Source organism: Octopus bimaculoides, chromosome 28 (assembly GCF_046866305.1).
Source record: "Octopus bimaculoides isolate indiv1 chromosome 28, ASM4686630v1, whole genome shotgun sequence".
NCBI classification, from domain to species: domain Eukaryota; kingdom Metazoa; phylum Mollusca; class Cephalopoda; order Octopoda; family Octopodidae; genus Octopus; species Octopus bimaculoides.
This window is the reverse complement of record NC_142955.1, coordinates 9,289,449-9,307,625: the sequence shown is the minus strand read 5'-3', so window position 1 is coordinate 9,307,625 and position 18,177 is coordinate 9,289,449. Positions and strand designations below refer to the sequence as shown.

Below are 18,177 nucleotides of genomic sequence, written 5' to 3'. Positions count from 1 at the left end.
TTCAACATGATCTTCCTTGGATGATGTCCTCCTCTTGGTTGTTGAACAGGTCATCCTTCTCACCCGATCCATGATCGGTGGTGTTTAATGTTATGGTGAAGGATCCACTTCTCATCACCTGTAACAAGCCTTCCTAAAAATGGTTCCTTAAGGTGTTGTGAAAGCAATGACTGACATTGCAGATTCTCTGGAGACAGTTTGTGCGGGATCCATTTTCCAACCACTGAAACCCTTCGGATCCTTTTCACTTTGCATAGAGCATGTGTATGGGCTATGTTAAACTGTTCTGCAAGTTCTCTGCAAGTAGTGGTTGAATTCTCTGTGACAACAGCTTCCAACTCTTCGGAATCAAGTTGTTTTGAACGACCTTCTTTTGGCTCATCTTTCAAACTCAGATCCTCTCTTCTGAAGCGAGAAAACCATTTCCTGCAAATTCTTTCACTCATTACATAATCCCCATAAATTCTCTGAAGTTCCTTTGATGCTGTGCTTTGCATTGACACCTTTATGAAGCTCATTGAGTAAAACATGTTTGCTGTGATCCTTAGAAGGGGTGCACATGGGGGCAAATATAGCAGAAGATTATGGCCAACACAATCAGAATCTGAAAAAAAAATGTATAAATCATTCATTGTGATATTCTTCAAACATTGCAAGAGGCACATTTTTTGAAAATACTATCTAAAAGTGATTTCTAAAAAATTGGCCATTACCTTTGCACCAACCTGATATAAATCCCATGCTCTTAACCAATTCCAGTTGTTTGTTCATCCTTTCTTTCTACTGCTGAGATGTTTAGGGTCTACCAGGATTCATCGCTGAGATGCTTAAAATATCTGTCTGAAGGGGATATATGGCCCAGTCAGCCATGTGGTTAATTAGGTTGTCCATGTGGGAATCATACCTAATCACTGGTGTAGTGAGTCTAGGATATTTCCGCCCCCCCCCCCCCAAGGACAATTTCCCATGAAGAGAACAAGATGATGATTTAAAACTTCTTAATATATTGGAGAGGGAGTAAATAACCAAGGGTGGGGTGGGGTATTTGTCCTAGGGAGTAGTTGTTGTTGGGGGTAATTGTCCTCAGGGGTGGGGATAATTGTCCTGATACGAGTGTAGCTGCATCATGGTCAACTGTTACATAGGTAAAGATGACACCTAAGGCAGAATTAATTACCGAAATATCAAATTCCTGGGCCAGGTAATGAAGTTTACAGAGAGGGACATCGCTCAACTAATTAGAAAGAGAATTAGTCTTGATGAGATGCAGTTTGGTTTTGTGCCAGTGGAAAGCAGTATTAATGCTGTCTTCCTGGTTTTAACTGCAGGAGAAGCATTGAGCCAAGAATAAAGCTCTCTACCTGGATTGTCTTGACATGAGAAAGCCCTTGACAGAGTCCTCTGTACTAGGGATAGATAGATGAGTGGCTGGTGAGAGCTGTACAAGGCATATATTGGGATGCTGTCAGTAAGGTCAAAGTTGGCAAGAAGTATAGAAATGAAATTAGTGTACAGATAAGAGTTCATGAAGGATTGGCTTTCAGCCCTCTCCTGTTTATCATAGGCCTCTAGGTCATAACAGAGGAATTTAAGACTGGCTGCTCTTGGAAGCTTCTCTATGCTGACAACCAGAACTAGAAAAGAAAATTCAGGTGTGGAAGCAAGGTCCAGACCAAAGTCCTAGTAAGTTGGAAAACAGACAAATTATTAATCTCTTCAGGGAGATGGCCCTGCTCAGTATATAGAGAATTTGCATGCAGAAATTCCATATGGTATACCCTGTGCTAGCTATGGATGCATAAGAGATGCAGCAATATTAAAAGAAGATTAACAAAGTAGTCTCTGTGTGTGATAGATGTGTAGGTACAATAAACATTAAGAATCTACAGAAAATAGACTTCCTCAAATGTCCAGTGGGAGATCCTTAGTTTAGTAAATAGCTTCTGTTAATTAGGTGATCAAATTAGCAGTGGAGGATGAAGCTTTGAAAATATAGTTGCTAGAATAAGAATGAACTGGGTAACGTTTAGATTGCTACTACTTTTGAGGTTAACAAAGGGCCTCTCTCTCAGTTAAAACGTAGGTTGTCCTATAGCTGTGTATGAACAGCTGTGCTACGTAACAGTGGAACATGGGCTGTGACTGCAGGGGACACGTGAAGGCTTGAAAGAAATAAAGCCAGCATGCTCTGCTGGAGGGGTAATGTCAATGTGCATGTACAACAGAGTATAAGTGATTTAAGAGAAACATTGGGTATAAGAGGCATCAGATGTAGTGTGCAAAAGAGAAGACTCTGCTGGTCTTGTCATGCATGTGGATGAAGAGAGCCACATAAAGATGTGCCAATCTCTAATATTGAGGGAGCCTGTGGAAGGGGTAGACCCTGGAAGATGTGGGACGAAATGATGAGAAAGGATCTTCAGGTGTTGGAGATAGAGTCTGCCAATATCACTGTTTCTGCAGACATTTCGAATTGATTTCAGGACCTAACAGGTTATAATATCCACAGATTAGATTTGCTCTATAGACCAGTTAAGTATGCCAAATGTTGGCATCAGCAGGGACAACGCAAAGACAAATCGTAGTCGACCGACGACGACGTGAACGGTGATGATGATGATGATGATGATGATGGTTGTGGTGATGATGATGATGATGATGATGATGGTTGTGGTGGTGATGATGATGATGATGATGTAGACTGTCAAATGTACGAATGGAAAATATTTCAAGAGCAAAAAAAAACAAAAAACAGTCAAATTGAAATTAGTCAAGGGATAGAAATCCCGTGTAAAACCAGAGTATTTCCCCCTTATCTGATAAAGTTACATGGAACTCCACAAGAAAGTTTGTATGTGGACAAACAAATGTTTAAAAATAGCAGTCACACATTTCCGAAATCCGTCAATTTTTTTATAAAAGGAAAAACACAATTTAACAAACACACACACACACATTCTCTCTCTCTCACACACACACACATGGGTGCAGGCGTGTCAATGCGTGACACCACAAACAAGTATTTTCTATTATAACTTCAGACGGACCAAAGTCTTAGAAATTAAAAGTAGACCGTTGTACATGTATATATACAGGGTGTCCCCCGCCCCCCAAATGCATATACACTTTAGATAATTGTAAAGTAGGTGTTTATTAAAATTCATTTCGTTTTCAAAATTTAATTGAACCTACAGACAATATTTTATTGTTTTGTCAACAACTGTTTTCAAACTGACGTCCGTTCTGGTCCAGGCACTGCTGACAACGCGAAGCAATGGCATCGCAAACATCAGGAAACAATTCGTTTGGTATTTGTGTGCATTCTCGTTCAATGGCTTCTCTCAAATTAGCGACTTTTGCAGGTTTCATAGCGTAGACTTTGTCTTTTAGGTATCCCCATAAAAAAGTCTTGTGGTGCGAGGTCTGGTGAACGCGAAAGGTATTCAAAGAAACCCCTTCGTCTAATCCACCTGTTTAGCAAGATCTCATCAAGGAAGGATCTAACATCACGATGGTAGTGTGGGGGTGCCCCATCTTGCTAAAAACAAAACTCCTCATCTTCAAAGTCTTCTCTAATGCTTGGCATGGCAGACTGTTGCAGCAAGTTCAATTAAACAGCACCAGTCACAGTAGCGCCAAAAGAGAATGGTCCAATTAATCCTCTTGATGATAAGCTACACCACACTGTAACTCCTGGTAAATTAATGTGGTGTTCCACCATGACATGCAGATTCTCAGGTCCCCAATAGGTGCAATTTTCACGTCGAGCTTGGTGATCAGGGCAAATCATGGGCCGCTCACATTGTTTGCAAAACATGTTTGGAACACATGAAACGATGGACTTCAGGAACCCGAAAATCACTGAGATTCGTTATTCCTATGATCTGGCGTGAGTCAAAGAACCACTCTGACGAATGTTACTTCTGCTGAGTCAGTATTGCGGGACTGAACCAAAAGAAACGCAAATCTATCGACTATCCCAGTCTTCATTCCGCTATTCGACCAGTGCCGCATTCAGATGATTTGCCAATCCCAGTTTTTCACGAAAATTTGTTGAAACTTGTTGAAAGTGATGAGTCTGATACTGATGTAAACGAGAGACACAGCAAAAACGATCCTGACTATGTTCCCGAAACCGTGCCAGAGCCGTTTAACCAAAATGAGCCGAATGGTTTGGTTGGAGACTTAAATCTAAGCAAAGAATCAGCAGAACTTTTGGCCTCTAGGCTCAACGAAAAACACCTGTTAGCAAAAGATACAAAGGTAACATTCTATCGAAATAGGGATGCTGAATTTGTACCATTATTTAATGAGAACATCGAGCTTGTTCATTGCAATGACTTTGAGAGCGTTCCTCTTCGACTAGGCGTCCACAAATACGATCCTGATGAATGGAGATTGCTCATTGATAGTTCAAAACGTAGACTGAAATGTGTTTTGTTCCATAATACCAACATGTATGTGCCTATAGGTCATTGAACAACACTGAAAGAAAAACATGATGCCATCAAACAGGTTATGGAACAGATTGACTACACCAAACATAAATGGGTGTTATGTGTCGATTTGAAAATAGTAAATTTCCTACGTGGTCAACAAAGTGGCTACACGAAATTCCCATGTTTTTTTTTGTATATATGGGAGAGTAGAGCAAAAGAGGGGCACTGGAAAAGGAAAGATTGGCCACCCCGAGAGTTGAAGGTCAGTGATAAGAACGTTAGTGCAGCGCTAGTTCCGAAAGAGAAAAAAAAATCATCTTCAAAACAATGGCAGAGAGCGACCAGGGACGGTGGGACAAACGAATGATGCCTGCCTCCTGCTGGAGTATCAAAAGAGACTTAAATAGCATTGAACATGACAGACCATCAAGAAAGACAAACATTTTACCATAGTTCTTATGTTCACAAAGGTTTTATTTCTGCTGTTAGTTTATTTAATGATTTGATGAAAATACTTGTGGGTCTTGCTATATTCGATCGTGTCATTTTTAAAGACTTAGGGTCTGATTGTTCTTGCAAAAATAGTATTTCTCAATAATCAGACCAATATTTGTTGGCTTAAATACGAATTGGAGGCTTCTACGATTTTACAAATGAAAACAATGTTTTTTCCCGGCCAAAAATGAAGCATTTCTGTACAGCAAAAACGGTAGCTAACCAAGAAAAAGTATAATACTATTGTGGATCTCTATTTACTATTTTTGTTACGTGGACCCCAAAAAATCTTCTAGGGAGCCCCGTTGAGAAACACTGGTGTTGATTCTCAGAAATGAAGGGAGGCATCTTTTCATGAAAAAGAGATAAAAATTTCAAGATGTACTTGGATTTTACCTGTGGAAGACGGCTTTATCATGAACTTGTACCTGTTGAAGGAAGGGCACTATTGAAGAAGAGTAGTCCCAGTGTGCGCATCCGCGCTAGCTAGTCGTGACTAGTCGATCCTACTATGACCATCTAGCGCGTATGCGCAAAACATGTATGAGGGTTTTTTTTAAAAAACAAAGTAAATAATTTTTAGTTAATTTTCAGATTAACACCCACACGATTACCTAACCATAACCCTAACCCTAACCCTAAAACCCCAAACCCCACCCCTAAACTCTAACCCTAACCCCCTAACTCTAACCCTAAAGCCCTAATCCTAAGACCCTTATTTACTTTGTGTAAAAAAAATTATTTACTTTGTTTAGAAAAAACCCTCATACATATTTTGCGCATGACGCGCACTCGCGATTGGTAGTCATAGGATCGACTAGTCACGACTCACTAGCGCGGATGTGCGAGTGCCCGAGTGTGCGAGTATGCGAGTGCGCAAGTGTGCGAGTGCCCGAGTGCGCGAGTGCCCGAGTGTGCGAGTGCCCGAGTGCGCGAGTGCCCGAGTGTGCGAGTGCCCGAGTGCGCGAGTGCCCGAGTGTGCGAGTGTGCGAGTGCGTGAGTGCCCGAGTGCGCGAGTGTGCGAGTGCCCGAGTGTGCGAGTGCCCGAGTGCGTGAGTGCCCGAGTGTGCGAGTGTGCGAGTGCAAGTGTGCGAGTGCCCGAGTGTGCGAGTGCCCGAGTGTGCGAGTGCCCGAGTGTGCGAGTGCGCGAGCCGGGACCACTATTCTTGAATAGTACGTAGTCCCGGTGCACGCACTCGCACACTCGCGCATCTGGGCTAGCTAGTGGTGACTAGTCGATCCTATGACTACGATAGAGAGGATAAAAATAGGTTTTTAGTCTTTGTACCTGACCGTTCTTCTGAAACTCTTCTAACACTTATTAAAAGATTTATCAAACCAGGGACGACTATGTATTCTGATTGTTGGTGTGCGTCGTACAATGGGATTACTGAAATAGATGCGACACCAAAATACACCCTGGAAGAACGTAAAACGACGTTTTAAGACTAAGATGGGGAAGATTCAACAAAAAAAATTATTTACTTTGTTTACATGTTTTGCGCATTCGCGCTAGAGTCGTTGTAGGATCGACTAGTCACGACTATCTAGCGAGTGCGCGCACGGGGACCACTCTTCTTGAATAGTACCAAACTCGGATTTGAAAATCTTGTGGGTGTCCTTATCAAAATTTACCAAACATTGTTAATAATTTCAGAGGAAAATGTTTGATTTGAGGGACGTGTGACTCTTATTTCTAGCACATCCCAAGACCTCCCACCTCGTTTCTCTCTCACTCTCACATCTATTGATGCTTTTCAATATTTTTCTCCCCCAGAAACCCATTTTATGGAATGATGATGCCAAAGTAATACACGCGTGGTCCATTGCTGGGATATAAAAAGCTAAGAGACGAAAAAGAAAATGGTAATTTAGATTTTGATTGGCAAACCAACCAAGCGAGGCCGTGTGTGTGTGTAAGAAAAGAAAACCATTTTCTAAGAGGAAAGGATGCTTTCCAAAGAAATCCTCTTTTACATAAACCCTTATTTAAATCACTGTGGATAAATCCCAGCAATAATAATCTTCTCAGGCTCTCCAATATTTGACAATTATATCAAGAGAAAGAATCGGGGCCAGGAAGTGGGGCTAAAAATAATAATCATACATTTTAGAAATATTCGTTTTATTTTTTATAAGATAAATGTGTTTCTGAGACACAGAACTAGATTTTGCCCATGCTGTCCGAGTTGCCATCGAGACTGAAGACGCAGCAAAGGTTGCTAAAGAAACTGTCTACGGTTCCAAAACCAAGCAAGTCTACAAGGTCTAACAGAACAAGAATAAGAGTCCTCAAAAGAACCATCAGCAGTCTTATTCCACAAACCAGGAGAAATGCTACCGATGTGGAAAAGCCCACAAAGCGACAGACTGTCCTTTCAAAGAATCCAAATGTCATTTTTGTGACAAAAAGGCACATTTGCAAGCGGTGTGTAGAAAAAAACAACATCAGCAACACAATGGCCACTCACAAACTCCCGTGAAAATCACAAAAGCTGAGCTAGTCAAGGCGATCCTAGGCGAAGTTTCCCAAGATACACATAGTTTGATTGTGCCAATAACAATCCAAAACAGACTATTCACAATGGAATTGGACACTGCTACTACAGGAAACTTTGTTTCCTTGTCAGTCTGGAAACAACTTGGAAAACCAAAGCTGCAAGATGTCAAGCATCGCTATGAATCTGCCAGGAAGCACGACCTGCCTGTTCTGGGAACTTTCATGGGCCAAACCAAGGATCCAACAACCGGTAAGCAGAATCTAATACCATACATTGTCATCAAGATCTCTGATCTTAATTTGCTGGGACGAAATGCTATCCAGACTCTAGGAATTTCCGTGGACACTGCTCTAAGTTTGAAAAGCATAGACAGCCAAGCCAAGAGGGAAGATGCTGAAGTGATATATTCAAAGACCTCAAGTGAGCCCTATGTTTCCCTGCAACAAGATTGTCACAACGTGTGATGAATTCCCAGATCTTTTCAAGCAAGAATTGGGATATCTCAAAAACTTTGAACTGGAAGTGAAATTCAAATCAGTCGCAACACCAGTCTTTCACAAGGCACGTCCGGTCCCGTTTGCTCTTCGTGATGACCTGGCCAAAGGTTACGAAGAAGGCATCGCCAAGGGAATCTGGAAGCCAGTCCAGTTCAACGAATACGGAACGCCAGTGGTACCGATTCGTAAAGCACACGCTTCAAGCAACCTGAAGCCCAAACTACGGATTTGTGGTGACTACTCTGTGGGAATTAATGACCAACTTGCAGATCACCGTCATCCAATGCCACTCCCTGTTGAACTGATGCAGAAACTCGGAGGTGGATTCGGATATACAAAGATAGACCTTGCTGATGCCTATAATCAGATCAAGCTGGCTCCAGAAAGTCAACGCAGACTCGCACTCAGCACTCACCGTGGAGTACTCCTGCAACAACGACTCCCTTTCAGAATCAAGTCAGCACCTGGTTACTTTCAGGAGATCATGGAAAACCTGACCCATGATCTACCTGGAGTGGCCGTCTTCCAGGACGACATGCTCGTCAGTGGGAAAGATGCAAACAGTCACCTAAACAACCTAAAGTGTCTGCTCACACGTCTAAGCGACAATGGACTCAGATGTCGCCATGAAAAGTGCCAGTTTGCACTATCCAGTGTAGAATACCTTGGACACATTTTGTCGGCTGAAGGGATCACGAAGGGATCCAAAGTCGAAGCAGTCTTAAAGATGCCACCTCCAACGAATGACTCAAGCTTAAAATCTTTCCTGGGTTCAGTTCAGTTTTATGGAAAGTTTATCCCAAACCTAGCTAGTATAGCAGAGCCACTCTATTGCCTTACGAAAAAGTCAACTATTTGGAAGTGGGGAGATGAGTAACAGTCAGTTTTTGATCACTTGAAAAATGTACTTTCATCGAGTCAAGTTCTGATACACTTTGATCCAAAGAAAACTTTGGGACTGGCTTGCGACACATCAAACGTTGGTATTGGAGCAGTCCTGTTTCACCGCTATCCTGATGGAAGCGAGTGCCCAATATCCAATATGTCCAAGACTCTCACTTCTGCACAGCGTAACTATAGCCAAATTCAAAAGAAAGCCCTGGCTATCATATTTGGCTTGCAGAAGCTTTACCAGTATTTGTACGGTCGTAAATTCGTACTCGTGACTGACCACAAGCCACTGACATCACTATTCAGTCTGAGGAAAGGGACGCCACTTCTCGCTGCTAACAGACTAGCACGATGGGCCCTGTGGCTGAACCAGTTTGACTACACCACTGAATATCGGAAATCAGCAGATCATGGCAATGCAGATGCCCTCAGTCGCTTGCCATTCGGTGATGACAACGACTTTGACAGAAGGGAAAATGGTGAAGACATAGACATGGTGTGTGCCATCAAAGCTCTTAGCATTCAAGTCCAACCTGTGGATGCTAACGTCTTCCGTCAAGAGTCAGGGAAAGATCCAGTGATATCCACAGTGATGCGCTACGTCCGTGAAGGCTGGCCACCAAAGAACATGGAGATCAATGACGAAGTCAACAAGTTCCAAAAGTTATCAAACTCACTCAGTATCTGCCATGGATGCCTTATACATGGATCTAGTGTTGTGATTCCACATAGCTTGCAGCCAAAGATCCTCAATCTTCTGCATCTTGGACACTTTGGCATGGAACGCATGAAACAACTAGCAAGAACTGTTGTTTATTGGCCTGGTATCGATGCTGCTATAGAGATAGCCAGTCGACGATGTGATTCGTGTAACGAACATCAAAGGCAGCCATCTAAGCCTCCAGTTCACCCATGGATGTTACCAGAAAAGCCGTGGAGCCGCTTACACCTGAACCACGCAATAAATTTTATGGGCAGAGATTGGCTGGTGATCACAGATGCTTATTCCAAGTACCCATGCATTCATCCTACTTCCTTCACGTCCTCCAGGGCCACTTTAAATCTGCTTGAGGAAGACTTTGCGCACTTCGGATTTCATCACACACTGGTCACCGATAACGCACCAACTTTTACGTCTGAGGAGTTCCAGAGCTGGTGCAAAGAACGTGGGATCACACACCTGACAGGGGCACCTTACCACCCAGCTACCAACGGAGCAGCGGAACGTTTGGTGTAGACCTTCAAACAAGTTCTGAGGAAGTCTTCTCTTCCGCCGACACCAGCACTTCAAGAGTTCTTGATGCAGTACCGGAGAACACCGACATCCTGTGGATTCTCTCCAAGTAAACTTTTGAATCACCGGCAGATACGAACAAGGATTGATTCTCTGCTGCCATTGCCAGCACACATTGCTCAAGACAAACAGTCTAAGGAAGCAGATAAGTCTCAGGTGACTCCGGGCTCAGCTGATATCGCTAAAGTTACCAGGCAGTACAAGTATGCACTATACTATGGACCTCGCCGAGACAAAGATCCCCGATGGGTACCAGCAATCATTAAGAAGTCATTGGGAACTCGCTGCTTTAACGTCAAGGTCATACTTCATGGTCCGATGTGGATACAACACTGTTGTTCGTCTGAGGTCCCGTGTTTCAATGAAGTTTGTCTGAGGTCCTTGTTTCATTGTTGTTTTGAATGACTGTTGAAATTAAAGGTTGTTGATATATATGGCGAGGACAAGATTCTTGTTTCTTAATAACGAACATTTGGTGTGTTCTTTATTTATAATTAATAAATAAATGTAATAACTAAGTTGTACAACTCGTTGTCTTTTCTCTGCGAGTCCGCCGAGAGGAATACAACAATTTCTATAAAATTTCACTCAAAAATACCCATTATCCCGAAATTTATGAGGGGGGAAATGCCAGGTGGTGTGAATTTTGCGAAATTCCTTTCCACAACCCTTCGGAAAATGTTTTTCCAACAAATCCTTACAAACACTCAATCTACAGGATCTAAGTGATTATTTGTTGAAAGTTTCATTAAAAAATATCCATTTTCCTGCAAGTTATGAGGAAACAAAGTCGATGGCGGTATATATCTGTACTTATGGCGAATTTGCTTCCTCACAACTTTCACAAAATTATTTTTTAATGAAATTTTCTACAAATATGTGAGATAGAGTGAGAGAGCGGTGTGTATGTAGTATTTACTCTCTCTCTCTCTCTCTCATACACACGAACACACACACACTCACACACAAAATAGAGTGAAGCTTTTTGCCGTTGTTACGTCAATACCGGAAGTTGACATTGAGGAATCTTTTTAAAGAAGTGAATCTTAAATATAAAGCAATATTATTTATTTTTAATTAAAAAAATCAAATGAAGAGCCTAAGATTTATCCGAGGTCAAATTATTCACGCATCACAAGTATGGAAGCATTTGGTGAAGTTGATTTCACATGAAAAGCGATTACACACACATCTCTGTTTTATATATAGTATAGATAAAACTAAAATGTGATGGTTTTGGTAGCTCTTTCTAGCATGAAATGAGACCTTATACAGGCCAATTTCATTCATAAAAAGGTTCTTAACTGTCCTTCAAATTTTATATGAAAAATAAAGTGAATTTGAAGTGACTTGGTTTCTATTTCTAGCATGAAAAATGACCAGCTATGGGAAAGCTTTTAATAAATGCTTCTTAAAGTGTCTTTCTATTTTGTATGATGAACCCCAACAGCAACAAGAACAAGAACCCTGCGAGGAGGAAAGGCAATGTTTGTGCATGTGTGCAGTTGAAATGTCACTGCAACAACAACAACAACAACAATCTTATTATTAAACGTTAAAAACTGTCAGATGCAGACTGCACACACGCACACACAACAGTGATGGTGATGAGGGTGGATGCAGCGGCGGTGGTGGTGGTGGTGGCGGTTCTCATCTGCTGCTGCTGATGTTTCTGTTGTTGTTTTCGGTCGTCTGCTTGTCAATGGAGAATCAATGATAGGAAAGTCACCAGACATACATATACATACATGCATATATATGTGTGTGTGTGTATATATATATATATATATATATATATATATATATGTATATATATAATACACACACAAACATGGATATTTAAACATTACACACACACACACACACACACATATATATATGTTGTTGGCACTCCGTCGCTTACGACGTCGAGGGTTCCAGTTAATCCGATCAACAGAACAGCCTGCTCGTGAAATTAACGTGCAAGTGGCTGAGCACACCACAGACACGTGTACTCTTAACGTGGTTCTTGGGGATATTCAGCGTGACACAGTGTGACAAGGCTGACCCTTTGAATTACAGGTACAACAGAAATAGGAAGAAAGAGTGAGAGAAAGTTGTGGTGAAAGAGTACAGCAGGGTTCGCCACCCTCCACTGCCGGAGCCACATGGAGCTTTAGGTGTTTTCGCTCAATAAACACTCACAACACCCGGTATGGGAACTGAAACCGCGATCCTATGACGGAGAGTCCGCTGCCCTAACCACTGGGCCATTGCGCCTCCATATATATACACATTTTATACACATGTATATACACATTTTATTTAAAAGTGCAAAATTATCCCAGAACTGTTAAACATTTTATTTTTTACTTATTTCAGTGATTTGAATGTGGCCATGCTGGAGCACCTCTTTATGTATATACATTCAAAAGTATATACACACACAAAGAGAGTGTGTTGAGGAATGTTACAACACTGATTGTTAGTGTGTAGAATGCAATGCAGGTTCGATTCTCTGGTGAACCCATTTACAATAATAAGAATATGAAGAAGAAGAAGAAGAAGATTGAAGTTTAATATTTCTGGAAATATTTATTTGTCATAATAAAAAAAAGAAAAAGATTGAAGTCCAGGAATAATTCCAAAAACCATCAAAGAATTTTCTGAAACATCCAAACCAAGAACTTCAAAGACTTCATTTTCATCTTTCCTGAGGAGTAAATATTTTGGATTATCTTCAAATATCAGGATTTCATTAGCTTCAGATGTTTCCTCTTCAATATTTCGAGATATTTCGTAAATATTGTTTCTTGTATCTGTTATATAAACACATTCACCATTTATGGTTAAATGAGGTCTTACAATATAATATTCCAGAAAAGAATATATTCTTCCTTCTATTCTTATCCTCTTCACCATCGACTTTTCTCTGAACCATTCCACAAAACACCAACCATTCCACTCTCCAAACTCCTTTTTCTTCTCCATCTCCCTCCTCGTAACAACAACATCACCAAAAGATGTGACTCCCACATCATCCACCCCTTCATCTCCCTCAAACCTTCCCTTTCTCCCTATCTTCCCACAACACACTTCATCTTTACATTTCCCATCTTTGATATCAACCACATCCACATAATAAGAGTCAAAGATGTAGGGGTCTTTGCAAATGTAGTAATATTTGTTGTTATCCCATTCTGTTCCGTATTTCTTGTCTCTCTCTTCTTGAGTTATGTCTCTAATATAATGACCACCACACACGAGTTGATTGTCATTGTATTTATAAATTCTGTTGTAGTATTTCTCAGTTCTGATGGTTTTTAAACAATAGAGATCCTTGTTGAAGACCCTCATTTCTCTTCCAAAGGCGACAATGAAATATTCATCTGTCCACCGACATATGTCCAGTGGTTCTTCTTCTTGTTCATGTTGAAGTATGTCCACTGTTGTTGTTGTTGTTCCGATTAATGTGACGCTTTCTCGAAACATCAACACACTCACATTTTCATCTAACTTAATTAGTTTACTGTTCCGGTCCCTAATGTCCCCATAATCATAATTAACAGGTTCCTCGAATGCAGGAATGGAAAAAGGGACCATTGCTGTTCTATGTGGCAGTCTCGTCACTGATATTTCATCAATTCCTGAATTATTAATCTCCGCTATGTAATTACCACATCTCACCTTTAATCTACCTTTACCAAATATTTCACCTGATTTACCTCTTCTTCCTCCTTCTCCATCTCCTCCATTGTATTTCAATTTATTAATTAATTCATTACTGAATATTTCTTTGTTCGTCTCAGATGTAATGGAAGGGAAACAAAGACCAGAATCAAGATTTAATAAAGACACAGATTCCAGAATGTTCATTTGGTCCCCATCAATCTTTATGCAATGACATTCAATCAATTCAATATGTTGACACCAGTAAATACCCCCCACTTTTCTCCATATTACACCATAAGGGATGGGACTTGTCCAAGCTTGAGATTTCTTCAAATCTTTTCCATTCAGTTGAAATATTTCTTTCCTTTTAGGAACCGTGGCCATTATGTGTTTTCCTTGTGTAAAACACACACCACCAACTAAACTTGCCACATTTCTGTGACATAGCAGCTCCCCATCTTCATCAAATATTTTAACATTTCCATTATTGGCTTTTTCACACACAACTGTCTTTCCTTCATCAGAAATATCAAAATCTTTTACTTGAACAGGAAATTCGTCTGTTTGTAAACGAGCAACCGGGAAGCTTTCTCGATTCACCATAAACAACCCTTCAACATACAATTCATTCCCCGTTACCCTCCAGGGGCATCCAACAAACCTTGGTCCTTTACAGTCTATACTGGAGAAGTGTACTCCATCTTTATAAATTCTTTTATTTAAAAATATTCTCTTGTATTCCCCATCCTGGGTCAAACACAAAATGTTTTTATATCCAGATGAACTGAAATATTTCTCCCATCCACCCTGAATGTACAAAAAACTGTCATCAATTGTCATCATGTCATAACTAAAATCATACTCCATGTAGTGTCTGACTGAATGTAAATATTGACCATCACTGTTGAAGAAAATGATGAATCTCATGTTGAAGACAATGATGACATCTTCAGCAGTAACTTTAATATTCTTGATGTAATCATAATATTTTCCAACTTCGTTTCTCCTTATTAATGGTTCAGGTATGTCTATTTGTTTTATTTCCTTCACACTCAAATGTATTTCATCAATATCTACAAAATACAAATGACTTCCATCTCCCATTTTACTAAAAACCAGTTGATTGTTTGATAAAGACGCCACACATTCATATTTATTTCTCGTTTGGTAAATTACCAACGACAATGGAAATTCCACTTTTAATGTCAACAGTTGGCATTTATTATTATTAGAATAATCCCAATTCGTAATGACCAATGTGTTTAACTGCCATCGACACATTTTAATAAATCTATAAGCATTCACTTTGATTGAATCCAAAAGTTGACCATCCAATGTGAATATCTTTATGTTTTTATTCCCCTCGTCCCATACTGCAACCAGATTATTTTCAGTTATAACCAAAGATGTAATCCTCACTAGTTCTTTGTCTCCCAAATGTTGAGGGAGAGAAATACGTCTGCCTTTATCAGAAACTGTCAGGTCTTGTAGATATAAAGTACAAGACAACATTTCACTGACAGAAATGTTTCTGGAAAATACATCTACCAGATCGATATAATAATTAAGTTGATTATTTGTAACGAGATCATTAACCAACAAATTATGATCGTTTATAGCAAACATACGGCTGCTGTCTACAAGATACACAAACATTTGGTCAATAGATCCACCGTAGAGACTGGGGGGACGTTTCACTTGGGACATAAAAACACTGGGGACCATCTGACGACTGCCATGACCACCACCACCTATTGTAGTGTTGTACTGAAATGCTTTTCCCCTAGTAACAATTAATAGCTTTTCTGTTTCCTTGTCTATTGATAATGATTTCACAAAAAAAGGGATATTAATTGTCTTAATTGTTTCAACTTGATTATAATAATTGATGGCTAAAATATCTAAATGTGATGGTTTATCACAATAACAAACAATTTCACATTCACCCATCTTACACACCCGTACATAAGGCTGCCTTAATGATACACTTCTCACTGTCTTTGATAGGTTTCCAATGATCCTTAATTGTTTCTGTAGGGGTAATGTGACACCTATTTGATTAGAATCCCATCGACATATATCTGTAGCTGTAGACGGCAGAGATAATCTCGACACAATGTCTCCTTCATTAGAAATGTATAACAAGCAATCATGGTTGATGTCGGACACCACCAACTGTCCATTCTCCAGATTACATATTTCACCAATGACAAGTTTTTTGTCATTCTTCTTTTCTTTGAGTCGTAGATTTAGATTTCTGATATAAGGATTTTTCAGGTGTAAACAACAGCCAGACGACCGGTCCTGATACTTGTAAAGAAGGACCCTGTTGAGTTGAGTGTCCGGTAGATAAACAGTCCCTTGGAAAACAGCAATGTGAGGGTGAACAGAGAAAGGCAGTTGCCACTGCCATTTCATTTCTCCATATATATCATAGCATATCAGAATAGAGTGTCTCTTGAAGAGGACATAAAAATAAACATTATCAGAGTAGATGTGATGAGGGTAGCCATAGAATGGAAGGTATTTTTGAAAAAGTTCTTCAGCACATGTGGAATAAAATACCATTTTATTTTTGCATCCATCTACGACCACAAAATTGATTGGAGTTGCAGCAATGGTGACATTAGAATGTCCCAGAGAAATTCTTTCTGTAATGTCAACTTTATCTTCGTTGATCAATAGGATATGGATCTCATTTTTGTTTTCGGTGGTGGTCACAGCTAAACACTTATTTGATACAATATGACATATTTTCCTGTAACCAGTGTGGACCTTTATTAAAGGGCCTTTTCTTAGTTCAGGACAGGTGATAAACTGAAGTCCTTTCATTTCACGATAAAATACCAGGAATCTGTTTGCGTTTATTCTAAAACAGAAAGAAGGAAGCTCAAGGAAAACTAAATTATTTTGGTTAATTATTTCCTCATTATCAGTGAATAGTTTAGCTTTCTTGTTTTTGTAAATTATTAATGTAGAAGATGTAGACATAGGTAGAATATTTGTAATGTTGTTGCAATCCTCAATATCAATATAGTCTTTCAAGCTGGGGGTGTGTAGCTGGTGGTTGTATGACAGTTTGGGCCAAAAGTTTTTATTTGTTTCAATGGCATGTGGTTTGCCAAAATAATCTGTTACCAAAATGGTATCTTTACCAACAGAAATAGAGCGGCATTTCCTGCCAATGTCCCTCTTTGTCACACTACCTTTAGCCGAAATCTTATAAATAACTTGTCCCTGGAGGACACAGAAATAGCTTTGGTACAGAGAGATTTTACTTGGGAGGTGCAGAGAATGGGTCTCTACCTCCCATAACTGTTGGCCATCCATATTGTAACAGATTACTCTGTTAATACTGGAAAATGTAATTAAAAGTATATTGTGGACCCCTACAGCAATATCTGTAGGTGTTTCTTTGGTGATGAATTGGTGCTTAATTCTATTCTCCTCCCAATCCATTTGGTAAACTGTCTTACCAAACATTTCTACACCTATAAGTGTAGAATCTTCCAAGTAACTCACCATATACAACCCCAACTGTATCCTTTTAATCTTGAAAGTTGTGGGGCTGATAATGAGAATCATTTCTCGGAAGGGGAGGGTTGCTAGAACCATGTCTTGACCAATTCTGGTGAAACTGGTAACAGAAGATGGACAATGGACATCATTTCTGTCACCGTCTCTTATCACACAACATATTGTCATACAATGGTGGGAATAGGTAATCACTCCCCCCTGTATTACAATAATATTGGATATTGTGAGTTTGTCACATTCTTCTCCAGATTCCTCAATCTTTGCTTCTCTGGTCACAACTGGGCAAAGAGGTCGAAATTTCATGGTTATTTTTGGTGGATCAATGGTTTTGTGTTTGTCTTGTAGAATATTTCTCTGTAAATAGTGTTCCAGGAACAATTCTAGTTTTTCAAAACTAATAAATTTTTTATTGTAATCGGTTTTTTTAATGTCTTTCATCAACATTTCTATTCTCTTTCTAAAATCCTTTAGAAAAGTATTTTTATCCATTCCTATACTTTTTAAAGAAGTACGTATTTGTTCTCGAGAATTTATCAACAAATTAATTTTGTCTTCATATGCATTGAATCTTGTGTAAAATATGTGTTTGTCCAAAGTATTTCGTTTTCCCATTATTTCCCTCTTTTCACGGTCTCCTTTGTGTCTTTTTTGTTCTGTTGTTGAATGAGATGAAGCTCGTTTCTCTGACATTTCTCTCCTTGAACCGTCATCTCTCTCATATTTACACCTTTTTGTTGTTGAGTCCCTTAAAGCCCTTTCCTGATCGATTTGTTTTGCTTGGTCTTCCATAGTGAATCTGTAATGAAATACAAGGAAAACATTTAGCTTTGTGAAAATATTAAAGTTTCAGGGAGATGATGTTTACTTCATTA

General features: G+C 39.7%; 3 protein-coding genes across 4 annotated transcripts in view; all 3 read right to left on the bottom strand.

Annotated features, from left to right (window-relative positions):
• Positions 1–18,177, bottom strand: part of LOC149130513 (uncharacterized) — a 193,239-nt gene that overhangs the window by 91,538 nt on the left and 83,524 nt on the right. The window lies entirely within an intron of this gene.
• Positions 1–18,177, bottom strand: part of LOC149130515 (uncharacterized) — a 125,438-nt gene that overhangs the window by 41,444 nt on the left and 65,817 nt on the right.
• LOC149130516 (uncharacterized) overlaps positions 12,666–18,177 on the bottom strand; it is a 55,238-nt gene continuing 49,726 nt past the window's right edge. For both annotated transcript variants that reach the window (XM_089343781.1, XM_089343782.1), the window contains exon 2: positions 12,666–18,101. In XM_089343781.1, coding sequence (XP_089199907.1) covers positions 12,692–18,101 — 5,410 coding nt within the window. In that variant the 3' untranslated portion in view covers positions 12,666–12,691. The remainder of the gene's footprint in view (positions 18,102–18,177) is intronic.